The following is a 24305-nucleotide window of genomic DNA, read 5'->3' on the forward strand; positions in this document are numbered from 1 at the left end:
ATGATAAAAGAGACAGGAGGGAGGAATTAGGAATATTTTGTTATTATAAGATACACTGCCCGTGAAGTGGTATAGTGTTATTTGAAAGTGAACCTGGATTCATTGTAAATTGTATATTGCAAACTCTAGGGCAACCACTTAAAAAAGAAGGATAATTGATATCCTAAGAAAGGAGAGAGACATTCACAGAAAGAGAGACAAAATGAAAAGGCAGAGGACTTTGTACCACATGAAGGAACAAGATAAAACCCCAGAAAAACAACTAAATAAAGTGGAGATGGGCAACCTTCCAGAAAAAGAATTCAGTATGATAGTGAAGATGATCCAGGACCTCAGAAAAAGAATGGAGGCAAAAATCGAGAAGATACAAGAAATGTTTAACAAAGAACTAGAAGAATTAAAGAACAAGCAAACAGAGATGAACAATACAATAACTGAAATGAAAAATACATTAGAAGGAATCAATAGCAGAATAATTGAGACAGAAGAACAGGTAAATGACCTGGAAGACAGAATGGTGGAATTCACTGTCGTGGATGAAGAATAAAGAAAATAAAGAAAAAAGAATGAAAAGAATAAAGAAAAAATAATGAAGAAAGAAAGAAAGAAAATAAAGAAAAAAGAATGAAGAATAAAGAAAAAAGAATGAAAAGAAATGAAGACAGCCTAAGAGACCTCTGGGACAACATTATACACAACAACATTCGCATTATAGGGGTCCCAGAAGGAGGAGAGAGAGAGAGAGGACCTGAGAAAATATTTGAAGAGATAATAGTCGAAAACTTCCCTAACATGGGAAAGGAAATAGCCACCCAAGTCCAGGAAGCACAGACAGTCCCAGGCAGGATAAACCCAAGGAGAAACACGCCGAGACACTCAGTAATCAAATTGACAAATTAAAGACAAAGAAAAATTATTGAAAGCAATAAGGGAAAAATGACAAATAACATACAAGGGAACTCCCATAAAGTTAACAGCTGATTTCTCAGCAGAAACTCTACAAGCCAGAAGGGAGTGGCATGATATATTTAAAGTGATGAAAGGGTAGAACATACAACCAAGATTACTCTATCCGGCAAGGATCTCATTCAGATTCGATGGAGAAATCAAAAGCTTTACAGACAAGCAAAAGCTAAGAGAATTCAGCACCACCAAACCAGGTCTATAACAAATGCTAAAGGAACTTCTCTAAGTGGGAAACACAAGAGAAGAAAAGGACCTACAAAAACAAACCCATAACAATTAAGAAAATGGTAATAGGAACATACATATCAATAATTACCTTAAATGTAAAAGGATTAAATGCTCCAACAAAAAGACATAGACTGGCTGAATGGATACAAAAAGAAGACCCATATATATGCTGTCTACAAGAGACTCACTTCAGACCTAGGGACACATACAGACTGAAAGTGAGGGGATGGAAAAAGATATTCCATGCAAATGGAAATCAAAAGAAAGCTGGAGTAGCGATACTCATATCAGATAAAATAGACTTTACAAGAGACAAGGAAGGACACTACATAATGATCAAGGGATCAATCCAAGAAGAAGATATAACGTTCATTTCCTTGAACTAACTCTCCATATATACCACAATTTCTTTATCCATTCACCCAATGATGGACACTTAGATTATTCCCATATCTTGGTTATTGTAAATAATGCTGCAGTGAACATGGGGATGCATATATCTTTACAAGTTAGTGTTTTCATTTTCTTTGGATAAACGCCCAAAAGTGGAATTGATGGATCATATGGTAGTTCTATTTTTAATTTTTTGAGGAACCTTCATACTGTTTTCCATAGTGGCTGCACCAATTTATGTTCCCACCAGTGATGCACAAGGGAGGGTTCCCTGTTTTCCACATCCTTGCCAACACTTGTTATTTCTTATAATATGATAGATATTAAGCCAACTATATCGATACTTCCTTTAAACATCAATGGTCTAAATACACCAGTTAAAAAACAGAGACTGGCAGAGTGGATCAAAAAACAAGACCCAACTACACATTATCTATAAGAAACCCACTTTAAATATGAAGACACATATAGATTAAAAAGAAAGGGATGGAGAAAGATATACAATGCTAACACTAATCAAAGTAAAGTGGGAGTCTCAATAACAATTTCAGTCATAGCTGACTTCAGAACAAGCAAAATTATCAGGAATAAAAAAAGGCATTGCATAATGATAAAGGGGACAATTTTCCAAGGAGACATAACAATCCTTAACATGTATGCACCTAACAATGGAGCATCGAAATATGTGAGGCAAAAACTGATGGAACTGCAAGGAGAAATAGATGAATCCATTATCATAGTTGGAGACTTCAATACCTCTTTATCAGAAATGGACAGATCCAGGAGGCAGACAATCAGTAAGGACATAGCTAAACTCAACAGCATCAGCAATCAACTGGATATAACTGACATCTATAGACTATTTCATCCAACAACAGCAGAATACACATCCTTCTCAAGCTCATACAGAGCACTCACCAACATAAACCACATTCTGGGCCATAAAACACACTTTAACAAATATAAAGGACTTGAAAAAATACAATGTCTGCTCTCAGACCACAGTGGAATTGAACTAGAAACCAATTAAACTAGAAACAAATAACAGAAATATGAGTGGAAAATCTCCAAATACTTGGAGATTAAACAACATAATTCTATTTTTTTAATTTAAAAAATTTTTTATTGAAGTATAGTTGATTTACAATGTGCTAGTTTCTGATGTATAGCAAAGTGATTCCATTTTTTATATTATATATATATATATTCTCTTTCATAGTCTTGAAAATTAAATTCAAAGTAAGCAAAAGAAGAGAAAGAGCAAAAATTAGAACAGAAGTCAATGATATTAAAAACAGAAAATCAACAGGGAAAATCAAAGAAACCAAAAGTTGGATCTTTGGAAAGATTGATAACTAAGGCTAACTAAGAAAAAAAGAGGGGACACAAATTATTAACATCAGAAATGAAAGAAGGAACATTACTACAGATTACATGGACATTAAAATAATAATAAAGGGATACTATGAATGTCTCCATGCCTATAATTTGATAACCTAGATGAAATGGACCAATTCCTTGAAAGACACTATCTGTTAAAAGTCACACAAGAAGAAACAGACTATCTGAATAGGCCTATATCTATTCAAGAAATTGAACCAGTAATTAATAACCTTCCAAAACAGAAAGCACCAGGCCCATATGCATTTACTGATGAATTCTACCAAATATTTAAGGAGGAAATTATAACGATTCTCCACAATCTCTTCCAGAAAATAGAAGCAGAGGGAATACTTTATAACTCATTCTGAGGCCAGCATTACCCCAATACTAAAACCAGACAAGGACATTAAAAGAAAAGGAAACTACAGACCAATATCTCTCATAAACATTGATGCAAAAATCCTCAACAAAATATTAGCGAAAATATATAAGAAGAATGATACATCACCACCAAGTGGGATTTATCCCAGGTATGCAAGACTGGTTCAATATTCCAAAATCAATTAATGTAAAACCATCATACCAATAGGCTAAAGAAGAAAAATCATATGATTATATCAATAGATGCAGAAAAAACATTTGACAAAACCCAACACCCATTAATGACAAAAACCCTCAGCAAACTAGAAATAGAGGGAAACTTCCTCAACTTGATTTTAAAAATCTACAAAAAAACCCACAGCAATCATCACACTTAATGAGGAAGTTTTCACTTTCTCACGAAGATCAGGAAAGTGACAAAAATGTCCCGTCTCATTATTCCTTTTCAACATTACACCGGGAGTCCTAACTAATGCAATAAGACAAGAAAAGGGAAAAAATGGTATACAGATTAGGAAGGAAGAAATAAAACTGTATTTTTTCACAGATAACATGATTGTCTAGGTAGAAAATGTGATAGACAAAAAAATTCTCCTAGAAATAATAAGTTATTATAACAATGTTACTGGGTACAAGGTTAATGTACAAAAGTCAATTACTTTCCTATATTCCAGTAATGAACAAGTGGAATTTGTAATTAAAAACACAGTAGCATTTACATTAGCACCCAGTAAAAGAAAATACTTAGGTATGAATCTAACAAAATGTGTACAAGATCTATATGAAGAAAACTACAAAACTCTGATTAAAGAAATCAAAAAGGAACTAAATAAATGGAGCTATTCTGTGTTATGGATAGAAAGACTCAATATGTCGAGATGTTAGTTCTTCACAACTTGACCTATAGATTCAACACAATCCCAATCAAAATCCCAGCAAGTTATCAATATTTTGTGGATATTGACAAACTGAATCTAAAGTATATGGAGAGTCAAAAGACACAGAATAGCCAACACATTATTAAAGAAAAAGCGCAAAGTCACAGGACTGACACTATCCAACTTCAAAACTTACTGTAAAGCTACAGTAATCAAAAGAGTGTAGCATTGTGAAAGAATAGATAAATAGATCCATGGAAGATAATAGAGAGCCCAGATGTCCTTTAGTAGGTGAATGGATAAAGTGTGGTACACCCACACAGTGGAATATTTCTCAAAGCTAAAGAGAAATGAGCCATCAAGCCATGAAAAGACATGGAGCAACCTTAAATGCATAGTACTAATTGAAAGAAGCCAATCTGAAAAGGTAAATACTGTATGATTCCAACATATGACCTTCTGGAAAAGGCAAAACTATGGACACAGTAAAAAGATCAGTGGTTGCTAGGGTTTAGGAATGAGAAAGGGATGACTAGGTGGAGCACAGAGGACTTTTAGGGTGGTGAAGCTATTCTACATGGTACTATAATAGTAGATACATATCATTATGCATTTGTCATAACCCATAGAATGTACAACACCAAAAGTGAACTCTAATGTAATCTATGCACATTGAGTGATAACTCTATATGCAGGTCAATGATTGTAACAAATGTACCACCCTGGTGCAGGATGTTGATAGTTGGGGAGGCTGTAGGTGTGTGTATATGAAAACACTTTGTACTTTCTGCTTGATTTTGCTGTAAAACTAAAACTGCTCTAAAAATAAAGTTTATTTTATGTCTATGGCCATACCATCCTGAACACACCTGATCTCTTCTAAAAATAAAGTTTATTTTAAAAATTAAAGGAGATAATACATGTAGGTTCTGCAGGCAAGGAGCTTAGAAGTTGCCATTCCATCCTAACAACAGGTACAAAAGCTGAACAGACTGAAAAATCAACAACTCTTCCTGGATCCATAAAAGAGGGGAGGACACAGTGCAAATTGCTACCCCTAAGATTGGAGAGACAGACAGGAAGATAGAGGGAGTCCCATTAGTGTGGGAAATCATGCCCTCTATTCCTTTGCCTACCCTTGGCCTTTGTGAGTTTTCCTGATAGAGCATATTATTCAACCCATGCTGAGGAGTTCTTCCCAAACTCTGATGCCAACTGGTGGTGACCCAGATGGGCCCCATTTATATAACATGCCCTGACCTTCCTGAACATGTAGACAATCCAGTTGTCCCAGTGCCATTGGTTTAAAGACTACACTTTTCCCCAACTGAAGTTACTCGGCATCTTTGTCAAAATCAATTGACCATCAGAATTAGACCATTAACTCACACCACATGCAAAAATTCCCTCAAAATGGACCATAGACCTAAATGGAAGGGCTAAAACTATATACTTCTTACAAGGAAACACAGGTTAAAATCTTCCTGACCTTGAGTCAGACAGAAACACGAGTGGTAAAAGAAAAAAAATTGAACAATGGGACTTGGTCAAAATTAAAAATATTTGTTCTTCAAAAGGCATTATCAATAAAATGAAAAGATAAGTTACAGACTGGGAAAATATTTTCAAATCATATATCTATTAAAGAACTTGTATCTAGAATATAAAATACAATCAACAACAAGAAAATAAGTTATCCAATTTTAAAATGGACAAAAGATTCACATAGATATTTCACCTAAAAGGTATGGGAATGTTTAATAAGCATATGAAAAGATGCTTAGCATCATTAGTTATTAGAGAGATGCAAATCAAAACCATGATGAGACACCACTTCTTACTCCCTAAGATGGCTATAATTTTAAAAATACACAATGTCAGTTGGAGAATATGAAGAAACAACAATGTGGAAAAACAGAAATGTCACTCACTCATTACTGGTAGGAAATGCAGCCACTTTGGAAAACTGTTTGGCAACTTCTTAAGTTAAAGATAAATTTACCATATGACCCAACAATTTCACTCCTCGCTATCTACCCAAAAGAAATGAAAGTATCCACACAAACACTTGTATGTGAATGTTCATAACAGCTCTATCCATAATAGTGCAAGAAGTGGAAACATTCCAACTACCAAATGGTCAATGAATAAGCAAAATATGGGATATCCATACAATGAAATAGTATTCAACACCTAAAAGGAATGAAATACATACTACAACACAGATGAGCCCCCAAAATATATTATGGTACCACAATGTTCATTGCAGCTCTATTTACAATAGCCAGGACATGGAAGCAACCTAAGTGTCCATCAACAGATGAATGGATAAAGATGTGGCACATATATGCAATGGAATATTACTCAGCCATAAAAAGAAACGAAATTGAGTTATTTGTAGTGAGGGGGATTGACCTAGAGACTGTCATACAGAGTGAAGTAAGTCAGAAAGAGAAAAGCAAATACCGTATGCTAACACATATATATGGAATCTAAAAAAAAAAAAAAAGGTTTTGAAGAACCTAGGGGCAGGACAGGAATAAAGACACAGATGTAGAGAATGCATTTGAGGACACGGGGAGGGGGAAGGGTAAGCTGAGATGAAGTGAGAGAGTGGCATGGACATATATACACTACCAAATGTAAAATAGATAGCTAGTGGGAAGCAGCCACATAGCACAGGGAGATCAGCTCGGTGCTTTGTGACCACCTAGAGAGGTGGGATAGGGAGGGTGGGAGGGAGACCCAAGAGGGAGGGGATATGGGGTTATATGTATACGTATAGTTGATTCACTTTGTTACACAGCAGAAACTAACACACCATTGTAAAGCAATTATACTCCAATAAAAAAGTTATTACAAGATAATGGCTATAATTCCCTGTGCTGTACCATATATCCTTGTTGCTTATCTGTTTTATTAAAAAAAAAAAAAGTATATTATGGTAAGTAAAAGAATCCAGACACAAAAGACCATATATTGTATGATTCTATCTATATGATGTCCAGAAAAGGCCAATCTATAGAGTCGGAAAGTCAATTAAAAGTTGCCCAGGGGCTTCCTTGGTGGCGCAGTGGTTGAGAATCTGCCTGCTAATGCAGGGGACATGGGTTCGAGCTCTGGTCTGGGAAGATCCCACATGCCGCGGAGCAACTAGGCCCCTGAGCCACAACTACTGAGCCTGCGCGTCTGGAGCCTGTGCTCCGCGACAAGAGGTCACAATAGTGAGAGGCCCGCGCACCGCGATGAAGAGTGGCTCCCACTTGCCGCAACTAGAGAAAGCCCTCGCAGAGAAACGAAGACCCAACACAGCCATAAATAAATAAATAAATAAATAAAAATTAAAAAAAAAAAAGTTGCCCAGAGCTGGGGAGTGGGAATGAGGAGTGGCTGCTAATGGGCACAAGAGATCTTTTGGGGGAGATAGAAATGTTCCAAAACAGGACAATGGTGATGATTATACAAGTTCATAATTTTACTTAAAATAGTTGAATTGTATACTTAAAACAAGTTAATTTTATGGCATGTAAATTATATCTCTGTAAAAATGTTTGGAAATAAAAGAAAGGTGATGTTGAGGTCCCCATCTGCCTTCCCCTTTATTTTATTTCTCACTGTCTGTAGAGTTTATTGGTTCCACTCAGAGACGCTGAACTCTTGTTCTTTTGGCTCTTTGGCTGAAGGCAATTCCCAGAGAGACACTAGCTGAAATCTACCAGCCTCCAACATCCCCAGCAGCTGAGGGAATGGGTACAAACGCCAGCCTCGAAGAGGACGGGGGATGTATATGGTTCGCTTAACAGCATTGCTAGCGCAGGCTGTATGATGCACTTTGGTGGCCTCAGATAGGCTCTACGGGTCTCAGCAAGACAAAGGCCTTTAGTTAGTGCTGCTAGCTTCAGGGAACAAGATGCTATAACTCAGTGACTAGGGTCGACCTTTCCTAAGCAAGTGTGTTTGAGGCATTGGGAGTCAGGTCCCTAGTGGGAAGAGGAGAATGTCTATAACATGGGGAGAGGGAGAGACCTGGAGTAGGGGGTCAAACCCACTCTTTGTAAAGCATTACTCCCAACAACTGATGGAAACGTGAAAAATTCTTTTCAAGAGCATGCGGCATTTCACCAAGATAGACCATTTTTTCTGGACCACGAAACAAGTTTCAATAAATATCTAAAAATCAAAGTCAAACAGAGTATATGCTCTGACCACAATAGTATTATATTAGAAATTGATAACAGTAAGATACCTAAAAAATCCCCAAGTTTAGAAATTAAACAACATGCTCTGAGTAACTCACACATTAAAGAAGAAATCACAGGTAAGTTCGAAAATATTTTTACCTGAATGATGACAAAAATCTAATATATCAAAACTGTTGGATGCAGCTAATACAATGCTTAGAGGGAAATTTGCAGCTGCAAATGCAAATGCACATTGTCAAAAAGAAGAAATCAAGTATCCAATCTTTGACCATAAGAAACTTGAAACAGAAGTGTAAATTAAACCCAAAGTAAATATAAGCAAGCAAATAATTAAAACAAAAAAAAAACTGATGAAAGCAAATGGATAGACAGTAAAGGAATATAATAGTAAATTTTTTTGTATTCAGTGTACAAAAGTTAATTTTAAATGGATTCTATATTTAAATATATACCCAGAGCCATAAATTTAGAAGAAAAATTAGGAGAGTATCTATCCACTAAATATCAGAGTGTAGTTGTTTCTGGGGTAGATTGGAAGGATGGGAATTGACTGGAAAGGGGCAGGAAAGAGTTTTCTGCAGGGAAGAAAGTGTTCTATATTTTGTTTTGGGTGGTTTCTTACATAGGTGTACATAATTGTAACGGTTCATTGAACTAACACTTAACATCTGGACATTTTAATGCACGTAAATTACACCTCACTTTTTTGACAGTATCTTGCGAAGCTTATGGCGGTGGTATTTGGGCATCTCTGGGCACAGGCTTCTGAAGCATATAGGCATCTTCAGTTCAAGAATCTACTGAGAGGGGCTTCCCCGGTGACGCAGTGGTTGAGAATCCGCCTGCCAATGCAGGGGACACGGGTTCGATCCCTGGTCCGGGAAGATCCCACATGCCAAGGAGCAACTAAGCTCGTGTGCCACAACTACTGAGCCTGTGTGCCACAACTACTGAAGCCCATGCGCCTAGAGCCCATGCTCCACAATGAGAGAAGCCACTGCAATGAGAAGCCCGCGCGCCGCAACGAAGAGTAGCCCCTGCTCGTCGCAACTAGAGAAAGCCCACGTGCAGCAACGAAGACCCAACACAGCCATAAATAAATAAATAAATAAAATAAATTAAAAAAAAAAAAAAGAATCTACTGAGAGTGGTTTTGCAACCAAAATCTGGGGTGAGTGCAAACATTCATAATAAAAGCTACTGTGGCCCACAGCTACAGATCTCTACTGTTGGAGGACAGAGGGAAGAAAAAGTGCCCATCGAACTGAGGAGACATCTTGAGAAGGAAAAATGAGGCAGGCAGCTCCATGTAATCAATGGATCAGTTTATTAGATTGTAACTTACAGAGTAGGGTTTGGTAAACAATGATCCAGAGGCATTCACAGCTGCACTCAGCACTGCTGAGGGCCATCAGGACAATTTCATAACTAACCTAGGGTATGAGGGTCAGTGCTTGGAAGCAGGACGTGCATTCCTACATTAATATTTATGAAGGGGTAACTAGTCTCATGGGCACCGAGAATACGTCAGCAAAGGTTTTCATCATTGTTTGGGGACTAACAGAGCATAGAGGCCACCTGGCCTTAACAGTTATTAAACAAAATCTATTAATGTCTATTACAAAGCCCTTGACGACAGAGAAGTAATTCACTGCACAGTTCTGAGTAGGGTCAGTGAAAGGACAGGAAAAACTGTAAGGGACCAAGATGGTGTCAGTTAAGCTAACAGCAATACACCTACTCTCGTTGTACAGGTCATAGAACTAGGTGGTTATCACCAGATAGCTTCCCTTCAATGGTGTTCTTCCTCCAGAAACCCAGAGCTCTCCAGGGGGAAATCAAAATTGAGGCTCCAGATATATTGGGTGGGAAAGAAAATTGCCTTCCATAGTGAAGGCACCCTCCACCGCCCCGCCCCACCCAGATGTATTTACTGCACAAAGCAGCAATTCACACTGTGCTGAGAGATTTCTCCCCGTCTAACTTAAGTTTACAGACTGTGGATCCCAGACAGTGGACACTGACCTCCACGAGTCCTGTTGAGGGTAGAACCAAGAATCTTTATCACACTGTGGCCTTGAAGCTTGCTTTCTCTTCCTGTGCTTTGGAAGAATGAGAGATACAAGTTAAAAGTTCACCACTTTTTGATGAAATGACCAGGGGTGAGCAATGAGTATGGAGTAAGAGTTCAAGGTGAAGTGGGCTGAGTCAGAGGCAACAGCACATAAAGCTCCCTTCAGTCCTGTCTTTGGGAGATAAGGAGACCAGAACCCAGCTCTTTCATCTGGCTTGCAACAATCTTACAGGTTAGAGCTTTTTCATTTTCTTTCAGCTACTCCTGGGAGGGGGTGCATGGGATTTCTGCAAAAATGGAGAAGGAACACAGTGGGTTTTTATGAGCATGTAATCACTTGACATTTCTTTTAGGCTCTCTCCTGTGTCATCCTCTCATCCAAACTGCTCCCCAGTGTTTTCTGGTTCCTGGCAAGTGTTTCTCGGTGCCCAGGTTTGGCCATGGCAGGGTGGAGCTGCCTTGTGACAGGAGGAGGAGGGTTTCTGGGTCAGAGGATCGTCCACTTGTTGGTGGAGGAGAAGGAGCTGCAGGAGATCCGGGTGCTAGACAAAGTCTTCAGACCAGAAGTTCGGGAGGAATTTTCTAGTAAGTGAACTTGAGTCATGGGTGTGTAGCTCCATTTTAAACCCTGCATAGGTGTGGGGAGGGGGTTCTTGTCTAGCAACTTAAGGAAAGTTGTAGTCAAATCAAGGCTGATCCCATGTTATCAGAAAGGAGATTACAGATGGGGTAATACCTTGGTGTAATCACAGATGGTGTCAGGAGATGATTCTGGTCCTGACCCAGGATTAGAGAGGGTGGCCGTAGACCAGCCACTTCAGCCTCTGTTCTTCTCATCCAGAAAATCATGTTTCAGTTTTCTCCCTTGTCAACAAGTCTTCAATGTTCTGATGATTTTTGTCTTGTCACTTGCTATGTACCATCTGCAAAGGGCGAGCAAGTGCCATTAACCTGGAGACCCCACCAGCGGGTCCCTGCCCCTCTTGATTGCTCTGGTCTTTCCGTGGCTTCACTGAGCATCTCCAGTGAAGGTGAAATAGAAGGAAGAGAAGGTGAAGCGAGTGTGTGTGTGTGTGTGTGTGTGAGAGATTGAGAGAGAGAGAGAGAGAGAGAGAATTAGAGAGGGAGTAGGAGAGAGGGGAGTGCAGAGCATGCACAGGCCTGCAGCAAGGGAGCCAGAAACAGAACAAGAGGCAGCATGAGTGCAGACACACCTTGCGTGGATTCCCTGTACATCTCTTTTTATCACTCGCCTCTCTCTTCATCACCACAAGGCAGTGACTGCAGAATCTGCTGAAGCAGCTCACGCCTCTCTTTCCAGATTGCTGCCCAGGTGCCAATGCAAAAGCTTGATTTATAGTGTATTTTCCAACCTGTTTCGCCCCCCAGATCCTCAAAATAACCCTGTGAGGAAGGTAGGAGAGGGGTAACACCCATCCGGACAATGAGGAAATTGAGGTCCGCAAAGGTAAAGCGACTTGTTACCCGGATTAATGGGTAGCAGAGCTTAGACTAGAACTCCAATCACACGGCCCTAGGGCTGACGCTTGGCAAAGTGAATCTTCAGTTTCTGCCATTTCCCCCTTAGGCGCCCCCAAACCAATTCCCTGTCCCCCTCCCCGGCCCCAGTGGACTGGCTATCTACATGCAGGCCCTGGCTGTTCAGAGGACCCCTCTCCCCACACAAAGCCCCCCCTCCCCAGCCCGCTCTCCTGGACCCTGCCCACCGCTCTGTTCTCCTTTTCTCTCCCCTGACCTCTGCAAACATCCTATTTCCTCTATCCTCTGCTTCAACAGCGTCTCTGATTTTTTTTAAAAAATTCACAACAGATCAACATCAACCGTTTGTAATCCCTACATCTCAGCAATATTTGCAGTCTGACAACTTATGCCCAGAGAGGGCAATGCTCAACCTAAGAGGAACATCTCCCCAACGTGAATAAGGCAGGCGCTGTCATGGGTGGGCAGGGGCCTCTGTCAGGATAATAACAGAGACCGCTCACGGTGTTCTTTCTGTGCCAGGCGCTGCGCTAAGTGTTTTACGTGTGTCAACCCGTTTGTTCCTCATCACAACCCTCTGGGATGGGGAACAGCGTCCTTCTTTTTTGAAAGATGATAATACAAGCACAGAAGAATCCAGTCCATTCAGGCTGCTGCAGCAAAATACCACAGGCTGGGTAGCTTATAATCAGAAATGTATTGCTCACGGTTCTGGAGTCTGGAAGTCCAAAATCAAGGCAGGGTCAAGTCCTGGTGAGAGCTCTCTTCCGGGTTCATAGCCCATGCCTTCTCACTGTGTTCTCACATGGTGGAAGGGGAGAGGGGTCTCTCTGGGGTCTCTTCTATAAGAACAATAATCCCATTCGTGAGGCCTCTACCCTCACGACCTAATCACCACCCAGAGATCCCCCCAACTCCTAACAGCATCACATTGGCATTAGGATTTCAACAAATGGATTTGAGGGGACACAAACATGCAGACGTTGCAGAGGTTAATTAACTTGTTCAAGGTCCCCCACCTGGAAAATGGCAAAGCTGGATTTGAACCCAGGTGGTCTGGCTGCAGCGTCTGTATTCTTAACCACTAGTTCGTCTAGTAGCTTCTCCCTGGGCCTGCCTCCAATCCAGCTCACGCCACGTAAGCAACTGCATATTCAGTCTATGCAAAACACTGGCCAAGTCCACAGAGCCTTGGAGGAGGAAGCCAGGGCTCCACCACTGAGGCATCCACAGCGCCCTCTGCTGTTCTCTCTGCAGCCCTGCATACTAATGGGTAATAATGGGTAAGAAGTCTTTCCTCCCTTGGCCTTGGACTTCAGGGCATAGCAATTCCTTTGAGCCAGTCTGCTGAAGTTAGCCTCGAAAGAGAGGCAGAGTAAGGAAGGGGCAGGGCAGACGTGGGGACACAATCAGAAAATTCCACTCTGCGGCTAATTCCTCTGCCTTTCTCTCACTTCGTGGCCTTTTTGGAGTGGAAGCATTGGGGCAGAGCTAATGTTGCGGAGGCTTAAGGAGAGCAGGCTTAAGGTTCTTCCAAGTTGTAACCCAAGAAGGAAATTCTGCAGCCCTGAATTTTTCACTCTGAATTTCTCTCTCACTGTTCTCTGCCGTCCATTGCCAATTTCATTTAAATTGACGTCCTTACTCTGCCCCAGAAAAGTGCCAGTACTGTGTGTGGGTGACGGGAGAGCAAGCAAGGCTTGAAGGTGGTGGGGCGGGGGGGGGCGGGGCGGGCAGGCTAGAGAGTCTTCACTAGAAGTGTGACATGGACGTTTCCTCACCCTCTCTGAGCCTTGGTTTCCTTGCCTGTAAAGTGGAAATCAGAATCCCTATCTCATGAGATAGCTGTGAAAGGCAATCAGAAAGCTGAAAGTCGTGTGCAAAATAAAAAGCACAAAATAAGTGCAGGTTATTTATCCAAACTGTATGTAGCGTGGCATTTATGTCATGGGCTAATCTGAGGTGATGATCTTACCAGTAATGCACAGTAGCGCCACTTCCCGCGGGCTTCAGAGGAGCCAGAGACCCTGATGTCGTCTCTGCAACCCTTGGCTAGATGGCCGGAATGTTAGTCCCTCGGTGGCTGGCTCATTTTCAGCGTTGATATCTGCTTTTGATGATATCTAATAAGAGCTCTTTCAGTTAAATCCATCCTTCGGGCCCATTCTAAATTCCTGTTAATAAGCGCCACTATCCTCCTGATCACTCAAGTGGGAAAAACTCGGGCTGCCTTTGACTCTTCCTCCCAGCCCATCCCCAGTAAGAACCAGGACCTGGCAAGGTAAGGTCTGAAAGTCGAACCTTGTGTACCTCTCCCCTTCTCGGCTCCCACTCCTGGATCCCCGGTTCCAGTCTTCCCCATGTGAACTGTGGCACAGACGGTGTGATTAATCCCTCAGTCACCTTGCTTTCTCTTATATCCACTAGACTGATCCATTTTATAATACTGCAGCCAGGGTTCGCTTCCTACAGCACAACTCTGTTTACATTTCTCCTTTAATTCCAAACCTATACCGGATTCCCCATTCCCTACCGAATTAAATGCAAATCCTCTCCTTAATGAATTTTATAAACTCCCCATGAGTCTCTTTAACAATTTTGTGTTCCAGGCACTGTTGACTCCTCACTGCTCAAACTCTCTTTTGTAGAATGAGATGGGATGGAAAGAGATGTTTGCTCTTTCCCAAGACATGCTACACATTCTGATTTCTGTGCCCTTGTTGACTTGGTCCTTCCATGGGATGTTTCCCCCTCCCCACTCCTCATTCCCCCCCCCAATCTACCTGTCCTTAAAGACCTGGGTCATCAGGAATCTTCCAGATCCAGAAAGCCTTCCAGTGACCTGACTCCTGTTCACACAGAGCTCCAGAGCAAGATCAGGCTGACCTTGCTGGAAGGAGACATCCTGGATGAGCAGTGCCTGAAGGAAGCCTGCCGGGGCACCTCGGTGGTCATCCACACTGCCTCTGTCATCGACGTCATGAACGCCGTCCAGCGAGAGACCATCATGAACGTCAATGTGAAAGGTACAGGATCCTGGGGCGGAGCTGAAGGGAAGTGGGCAAGCAAGGGTCAGAAGCTGGGATAAGTGAGGAGGAGGCTGGTGAACACCTGCTGGGTGGGCACCAAGTACTTTTCCTCATCACCACCAACAGAGATTCAAGGTCATCATCCTCAGTTTTTCAGATGAGGAAACTAGGGCTGAGACAGGCTAAGTGACTTGTCCAAGGCCCTATGGAGAGGAGTGAAAGGGCTAGAATTTAAACCCATGCCTGTGTGAGTCCAAAGGCCATGAAAACCCTTCTGCTGGTCCAATCAAGTGTTGACTCAGCTCCAACCTCAAACTCTTGCTATCCAGCCACCTCCTGTCTCCACTGGGCTGGAACCAGACCTTACAAGTTCTTCCTTGGGCATCATGCTAGCTTTTCGGTGTGGCTCTAAGTTGAGGGTCACCATACAGTCAAGAACTAAGAGCTCTGTGGTATGAGGTACCCCCAAGTCAGTTAGAAGTGACGGGCCACAGCTCTGGGCTGGTTTCCTTCGGTCAGGACTTCCTGCAAAGGAAGGATGATAAGGGTAAAGAGAATGCCAGAGCCCTCCTGCTCGCCCCCCAGAAGGATTCCTCACAAGAGAACTAGCAAAGCTGGTTCACAGTGGTCTGGCAGTACAGAATTAGCCAGCACTTGTCTTCCTGTAATATTTTCTTAGCAAGAATAGTTTCCCATTATCCATTAACCATCTCTTCAGCTCACTATTATTATTGAAGAGTAGCTCCTGGCCAGGTGCCCAAAGTACACCCTCTTCAGATCCTCATCCCTTAAATGCTTGGTGGCTCTTTCTGAACTGTGGCTTTCCAATTCACTTTAAACCTAGACACAGTCACTCAAGGAATTAGCTTAAATCCCTTATTAGCTTGCTGTGTAGTATCCTCGCTCTGACCCCTGGAGGCCAGTCTCTCTAGGACCACAGCACCCCAGTCCATCAGCCTTCCACGCCCTGCCTGCCAGAGGTAGTCTACTCAGAGACTCCTTTTCTAAAGCAACTCATTGCTTTTGCATCTCCAGCCTAAAATTGCACAGTCTCAAAAAAGACCATTTCTAGTTTCAACTTGGCCACACCCCCGGTCACCCCCATATTGCCAGGAGGGTGCTAAGATTAACCAGTCTTGAGTTTTCGGCCCCCCCCTCATAATTTCTACTCTCCACGGCTCCCAACAACAGGGGATTTGAAATCCCTGAGAAGTGTTAGAGGCCTCCATTGACTAAAACTAGCATCACTGACAGGTTTAGAAAATACTTCACAGTCATGGCCATTTCTCCCTCTGCAGGTAAATTAGCTCTGAATTTTCTCTGCTTCTAGATAGAATTTTTTAAAAAGGAGGCTGTCTCTCCTGAAAAGCAAATTGCACAAAGACCTTAAATAGGATTTTTTAAAATACCACCCAAAAATGATGCTTTGCCCAGGAAATTGCTTCCTTCTTGTAAGGAAGGCGCTCTGGGTTACCTCCATGAGCTAAAATTCTACCCAGATAAAGGGATTCTGCAAGATCCTCCCATGATATTACCAGCAGAGGGCGCACTCCTTTCTGCTTCTTCCTCCGGCTCAACACACAAGGCCAGTGGTAGCTCCAGAAAGCTAAGCGAAAGGAAGCTTTGCCACCCCGACTTTTCAGACCTGGGTAAACAAGCCACAGCCACAATTAGCAGTGGCCTTTGTAGGAAACACACAATCAGAAGCAGAGTCTGGATCTCCAGCTTCTCCCCAGAACCCACCAATCATTTGCTCAGTGACTCAAAAAAAAGTCCTTGTGACAAGTTTTTATTGGTCTTCAAAAAAAAAAAAAGAAAAATACAAACAATTCAATGTGTACTTAAGAGTATATATTACCTACATACAACTCTGTGTGTGTGTGTGTGTGTGTGTGTGTGTGTGTGTGTGTGTGTGATGTGAATCCTTCAGCTGTCCTCTTTTGCCTAAGGACCAGAGCTGTCCTTATTCTAAGAGTATGGTCTCCTAATTTTTTAAGTTAAAATAGCCTATCTTTAATGAGGTGGTAGAGATGATAAATGATCATTTTAAAATCTCTTTACTCCGCAAAATATAAAGTGGCAACTCGTTGTCCTTTTCTGAAATTAAAAGTACGTACACTGGTCCACGAAATCCAAAAGCCTAGAAATGCTTGCTCTCCAGAATCCAGACCTTGGCCTCTTTTCATTTTTGCTTTCGTCCTGTGGCTTTAGCATAATCTGATCTCAGCCAGAAACACACAAGAATGCACTCCTCATGTGCAATAGCCACCTCAATTGAGAGTGAGGGGCAGACATGGCCCATGGCATGGCTGGCTCTGGACTATTTCCTGACACTGACGGTGTGCTCTCCGTGGGCAGGTACCCAGCTCCTGTTGGAGACCTGTGTGCAGGCTAGTGTGCCAGTCTTCATCCATACCAGCACCATAGAGGTGGCTGGGCCCAACTCCTACAGGGAGATCATCCAGGACGGCCACGAAGAAGAGCATCTTGAAACGGCATGGTCCTCTCCGTACCCATACAGCAAAAAGCTTGCCGAGAAGGCTGTGCTGGGAGCTAATGGGTGGGCTCTTAAAAACGGCGGCACCTTGTACACTTGTGCCTTAAGGCCCATGTATATCTATGGGGAGGGGAGCCCATTACTTTTTGCCCACGTGGAAAATGCCCTGAAGAACAATGGCATCCTGACAAATCACTGCAAGTTCTCCAGAGTCAACCCAGTCTATGTTGGCAATGTGGCCTGGGCCCACATTCTGGCCTTGAGGGCCCTTCGGGACCCCCAAAAGGCCCCAAGCATCCAAGGACAGTTCTACTACATCTCAGACGGCACACCTCACCAAAGCTATGATGACCTCAATTACACTCTGGGCAAAGAATGGGGCCTCTGCCTGGATTCCGGGATGAGCCTTCCTGTTTCTCTGAAGTATTGGCTTGCCTTCCTGCTGGAGATAGTGAGCTTCTTGCTCAGTCCAATTTACAAATATCGACCCCCCTTCAACTGCCACCTGGTAACCCTGTCAAACAGTGTGTTCACCTTCTCCTATAAGAAAGCTCAGCGAGAGCTGGGGTACGAGCCCCTCTTCACCTGGGAGGAAGCCAAGCAGAAAACCAAGGAGTGGGTCGGCTCCCTGGTGAAACAGCACAAGGAGACCCTGAAAACAAAGACTCACTGATCTGGGGGTGACAACGATGTGGATGTGGGCATGGTTAGGAGATGCCTGTCACGCTCTCCCCTTCCGGTTTCATGCAGCAAACAACACAGGCACAAGCCCGGGTCCTCCTGCCTCCCTTTTATAAGATGATCATCTTACTGTCTTCCTCCCTCCACCAGAAACCTTTCCCTGTCACTGGCCTAACGGGAAGCTTTCTGCCCTACCCTCCCTCCAGGGGACGGCCGGACAAGGTGATTTGCTGCAGCTGCTGGTGCCACCTTCTCAGTTGACGATTCTGAGCTATTTGGGCTTCTTTTAACTTAGAGTTTTGCCTGTTAGTTCCATTTCCTTTGTTAAATGCAAAAGCATTCCTTTTCTTTTAAAAGTTCATATTCCTTCACACAGCTCAATGAACGTAATAAACGTTTTAATGACTAACCTGGAGGAAGTTGTGGTTTACGTGATTGCATACCTTTTTATTCCCCACCCTGCCCAATCAGCACCTCCTATTTAGAAAAGTAGCTCGGGGCTGGGGGGGGGGCAGAAGTGTCGGGAGGGGAACCTAGGATTGACCAAGCACTTACTACGTTTCAGGCATGTATTAGATGACCGACATAGATCACTTATTTAACCCTCACCAGAAACCTACGAGGTAGGGATGACTATTCCCTTTGATGAATAAGGAAACTCGTTCACAGTCACGCTAACTGCTATGAGACCGTTTAACCCAGATGGACTGACTTGAAAACCCTTATCCATCCGCTGAATTGTGTAGCCTGAACTGCCCAAAATTTATAGCAAAATGGGGATGGGGTGGTGGATGGTTTGTCGGCGGTGCAGCAGAGCACTGGACATGGGGTACTGATCCTTGGGAGAGCCCAGCTCCCTTGGGTCACCTACTTCTTGCCCGGTCCTGTGCAGGAGACACCCTAGGACCAAGGACAGCCCCCTTGGGGGAATCTGGGAGGTTTTCATACCCTTGTCAGCTGGGAGGAGAGGCAGAAGCAGAGCTGCAGCCAGCCTCCACTGCCAATGCCAGTGTCCTTGAAGGTCCCTAGAACGCACTTGGATCTATGTGTGTTGGCGACTCTGGCAACTCATAAGCCTACATTCCAACCTTTCAAATCACACAATGAAGCCGCACCACGGCTTCCTAGGAAAGTAAAGGGGACAGTTGTAAACCCTCCTACTCAGCGCAGAAAGTAGAGACTTAATTAACTCCTCCTCCTCCCTCTTCCCCACCTCTCTCTCATACTGCATGCTGTCTTCCCTCACCTCCTTAGCCTCTTTCCCTTCCCTCCATCTTCCCCTAATCACTGGCCTTCTCATCCTTCTCAATGCCCCTAAGGAAGGGAGGCCAATCGAGACATGTTTGGGGACTTAAATGATGACACATTCGTTAACCGACTGGAGGACCAACAGTCAAAAGAAACACTGCCAGGCCAACAAGGACCACGTGACCTGAAGCAGGTGAGAAGGCGGCGTGGGGCTCAGTGCGGGGAGTGGGGAGCTCTCTCCTTCTAGACCAGGGTGTTGCCTGTCTTTATGAACCACGGACACAACAGGAGTCACAACCAACACCCAGATAGCCTCTTTCTTACCCAGGGAATGTACGGATTATGAATTCGGTTGAATTTGATTACCACAAAGGAGGTAGTTTAAGCATTCACTCTTAAGGAGAAAGGGGAAAAACACTCTGGCCCAAATGAACAGGTTTCCATCATCTTCAAAACCCCAAGAGACAGAGGATCTGGCACCCAGGGATCAGGGTGGAGTGGCCCCAGGGGGTGAGACAAGGTGAGAGAAGAAACACTCCCTTCCTGCCTTCCTCCAGCGCACAAAACACAAAAGGCAGCATCTGCCAACCCGGTGAGGTGTGCACACCCGCATATGTTTATACCGATAGGGAAGGAAGGAAAGAGGGTGGTGGAGTCTGGGACAAAGTCCCCTCCGTCCGTTTTTTAGCCCAGGGAAATCCCACAACTATAAACCCGCCAGGGCTGTTCTCCCAGGGGAAGGGAAGTGGCATTGTCACCAGAGGGCAAACGGGGGTTGGTGTGAGCGGAGAAAGAGGAGAGGGGATCTGGCCGGCTGTTGGTCTCAGCTGAATAAGCATAAAGACCTGGAAAGGTTTTGGCCACCGAAGCCCCATCCTTACTGGCACCGGGCTCAGGATGAACCGCGCGGGGCGGTCGGAGCTGGTGCACAGGGGCCCGAGGTGCGATGCAAGGAAGCACCGCACGGAGGCAGCAGAGGCCCGGAGGGAAGAAGGAAGCCGCCGCCCCCTCCCCCGCCCCCCACACACACCTGGGTGACTGCTTGGAGTACAGGTGAATGAGTGAAGGAAAGCGCAGGTAAGTGCTCAGCCAGCAGGTTAAGTACTGTGTATACTGACTCTGGAAAATGGAGCTGAGCTGAAGTTACTGGGAAAAACCTCAAGGAGCAGGTGGGACCTCAGCTCGGCCTTGGAGGAGGGATGGGCCTTGGGTAGGAGAGTGAGGTGGTCCAGGCAGGGGGAAGAGGCTGAGCAGTGGTGCGGGGAGGCAGGGAATGAGTGTGAAGCCGGGACAGGGGAGGAGGAAGGAGGGAAGAGAGGAGGCAGGCCTGCCAGGTGAGAAGGGTTTGCCCAGGGGAGATTAGGCAGCTTAGGCTGCCAGACTTAGCTTAGACGGCAATGGACTTGAAGAAGCAGGCCTCAGAGGGCCGAGGTGGAGCTGGCAGCTGGGTGGCTGGCCTGGGGGAGGACCCGCAGAAAAGCGGCAGAGGGCCTGAAGGAGCCGGAGGAAGGCAAGACAGAACCAGCTGTGGTAGAAACCCCGGGGCGACTACAAAATTCTCAATTACTTTATTAACAAACAGATCGAGAACAATGACAAAAACCAACCTCACGATTTCTCCTCTCATAAGAAAACCCAACTAATCCAAAAAAGAGACAAAGTCTGGGAGCTCTGGGATTGGGACCTGCCTTCTCCCCGAGGGCCTGAATGCTTCTAGGCAGCCTGGCCCACCCCAAAATGGGTGAAGCAGTTTAAGTCTGTATCACACTTCATGTGTATTCTTGCTTTTTTTCCTGCAGAAATTTCAGTGTGTTTAATTCCAAGGTGCTAACCTGGATCCTGCTGGGATGGACTGTAATATATGATATATACACTTATTACCTTATTAAAATCCAAAAGAAACCTGAATTCCAAAACACATCTAGCCCCAAGGGTTTTGGATAAAAGACTGTGGACTTTTAGCAAGCAGCAGAATTATGAGCCAGGTATTGCTCTAAATACTTTATATAATAATGCTCAATCAACACTCAAAAGTAGGTACACTTATTATCCTAGTCTGACCTAGGAGCAAATGGAGGCACTTGCTCAAGGTCATCCAGCAAGTTAGTGGTGCAGTTCCAGTAATAAAAATAGCTTTTTGACTTCAAAGATTTTACATGAAGATGGCAAACGCACATGCCTGCAGGAGCCAGGCGCCATGTATAAGTGAGGCAGCCTAAGCTAAGAGGCTTTAGGGACTGGCGGGGAGTGTGGTGTGCTGGAGAGCACATACTTCGCCTCAGGGAGACGGCAGCTGCAGAGTCCCTGCTGACTCATGTGGGAATATACCCCAAGTTACCAGATCTTCTGACTCTTCGAGGAAAGCAAAGCTTCCTGATTTTTATGTGAAATCTTTTGATTTCTAAATACTGTCAACTAATTCTAAATTTTAATAACAGTGTGAAAACCAGCTCCAGGAATGGGATGGTGTGGGCTAGCACTCAGATTGCATGTGTAATAGTTTCTTTCTTTAAAAATGGGCGACAAGGTATCCGAAGCAGTCTGTTCATTCTTGGTGATAGGTCCCAAGTACACATGATATTATATTCTGTACTTTTCTGTATGTTTGGTATAGGCTATAATTTTTTTAAGATACTGATTTTGATTCAAAAAAAAAAAGGAATTCAAACTAACAAAACACATCTGCAGGCTGGACTGACACCTAAGGCTTCCAGTTTTCCTTCTCTGCTCCCAGTCTAGTGGGAGCAATAAAATATAAGGCATGGTAAGTTCTGTACATAGTAAAATGTACCAAGTGCCCTTAGAAAGGTGAAGTGCTTCTGGAGGGTCCCATCTGGGTAGGGGACTCAATAGAGCCCTTGCACTGAGGCTGGATATTGACAGATGGGTAGGATTTCAACGGGCAGATATGTGGGGAAATGTATTCCAGGCAGAGGCGATGGAGTCGGGAAAGACACAGAGGTGGGAAAGGGGAGTCATTCTCAGGCAACTATGAGACCAGTGTGGACAGACCAGAGAACACAGGTGCAAGAGAGAATGGAAGATACACCTGGAAAAAGATGATGGGAAAAGACCAGGGTCACCTTGGGTCACCTCTGGGAGACACTCTGCCTTCTTCCTTCTTCCCCCTTCCAAAGACCATTTGACATTTAACTACGTCACATGTAACATGCCTCACCTTCTCTGGAAAATTAGACTCTTTAAGAACAAGGAGCATGTCTCCATGTCCCCTGCCCCCAGAGACAAATATTGGTAGTCAGGCTACAGAACTTGGAGATTATTCACTATGCAATGGGAAACCATTGAAGATTCTCGTTTGGCTGTCCCTGGAAGGTTACTTTGGCAGCAATGTGTAGGATGGATTGGAAGAGAGTAAGACGATTCTTCAAGAATCTAGGCAAGAAATAAAGGCTTGATTTATGTAGTGTCACCAAAGAGGACACAGGGGGCAGCTGAGGCCAGCCTGAGGCAGAATGGACACTACTTCAGGCAATGCCTGAGTGTGACCACAGCACCCCACGTACCCCATGGACCCACTTTCTGAAGCCAGAAACCTGGATGTCCTTCCCCTACTCTCCCACCAGCCTATCATTCAGTCCTATCAATTTCACCTCCAAAACACCTCCCAAATGTGTCCTCTCCTTCCCTGGTAACACAGCCTGGTTGAGGCCCTCATCACCTCTTGCCTCCCTGCCTCAGAGGGTCACCCATGAAATTCATTCTCAGCAGTGTTGCCAGACTTGTCCATCCAACATAAAATCTGACCATGTCACTCTCTTCCCTAAAACCATTCAGTGGAGCCCCAGGACACTTAGGATAACCCTGAGTGTCTTAGGACAACATGTAAAGCTTCTCAACAGACTGGTGGTTGCCAAGGGGGAAGGGAGAGGGGGAGGCAGGGAGTGGGAAGTTGGGGTTAGCAGATGTAAGCTTTTATACAGAGAAGGGATAAACAACAAGGTCCTACTGTATAGCACAGAGAACTAGATTCAATATCCCATCATAAACCATAACGGAAAAGAATATTTTAAAAATGAATGTATATATATATATATATATATATATATATATATATATATATATGTGTGTGTGTGTGTGTGTGTGTATAACTGAATCACTTTGCTATACAGCCCTGATTAACACAACATTGTAAATCAACTATACTTCAGTTTAAAAAAAAGCTTCCCACAATCTAGCCCCTGCCTACCTCACCAGACTAAATTCCCACCAATCCCTGCCCTATCTCCAGACTCTCCAACTTTATGCTCCAATAATAGGCCAATAATACTGGGAGCTGCTGGCATATATCACGCTTTTACATGCTCCCGTGCCAATGCATGGTGTTCCTTCTGCTTCGAGATTGCCCACCTCTCCTGCCACCACATCCTTCTCAACTCCTTATTCATCCTCCGGAGCTCCCCACTTTCTCACCTCTGCACCGTGGGTATATCTAATTGCTATGCATATATTCTGCCCCCCTGGCTACACGGTTATGTTCTTGAGGGCAAGAACTCACCATTTCATCTCTATGTGTCCCCAGTGCCTAGTCCTGTGCCTGACACAAAGTGGTCACACGATGGACAGATGGATTGGGGGGTGGTGAATAGACAGACAGACAAAGCACAAACAAACAACTGAATTGCTGAGATGGGGAACAAAGGGAATCAGGGAGGCAGAAGGAATGACAAAGCGAGAAAGAATTCAGAGATCATGTCAAGGCATCGATGAACCTGAAGAAGCTGAGTCTTCACTATGAGAATCAGGAAAAAGAGAAGTGACACTGGAGGTTAGGGGTAGAAAGATGACTTCATCTGCACTATATAAAGAGTGAGTGAGTGATGAGTG

General features: G+C 43.8%; 1 protein-coding gene across 1 annotated transcript; it reads left to right on the top strand.

Annotated features, from left to right (window-relative positions):
- The first annotated feature begins 10945 nt into the window (after nucleotides 1-10945).
- Nucleotides 10946-18204, top strand: LOC103015346 (3 beta-hydroxysteroid dehydrogenase/Delta 5-->4-isomerase). The gene is made up of 3 exons (XM_007169303.2): nucleotides 10946-11090; nucleotides 14867-15031; nucleotides 17393-18204. The coding sequence occupies exons 1-3, from the start codon at nucleotides 10946-10948 to the stop codon at nucleotides 18202-18204; spliced, it is 1122 nt and encodes a 373-aa protein (XP_007169365.1).
- Nucleotides 18205-24305: the final 6101 nt, after the last annotated feature.

This window comes from Balaenoptera acutorostrata, chromosome 1, assembly GCF_949987535.1.
Source record: "Balaenoptera acutorostrata chromosome 1, mBalAcu1.1, whole genome shotgun sequence".
Lineage (NCBI taxonomy): Eukaryota > Metazoa > Chordata > Mammalia > Artiodactyla > Balaenopteridae > Balaenoptera > Balaenoptera acutorostrata.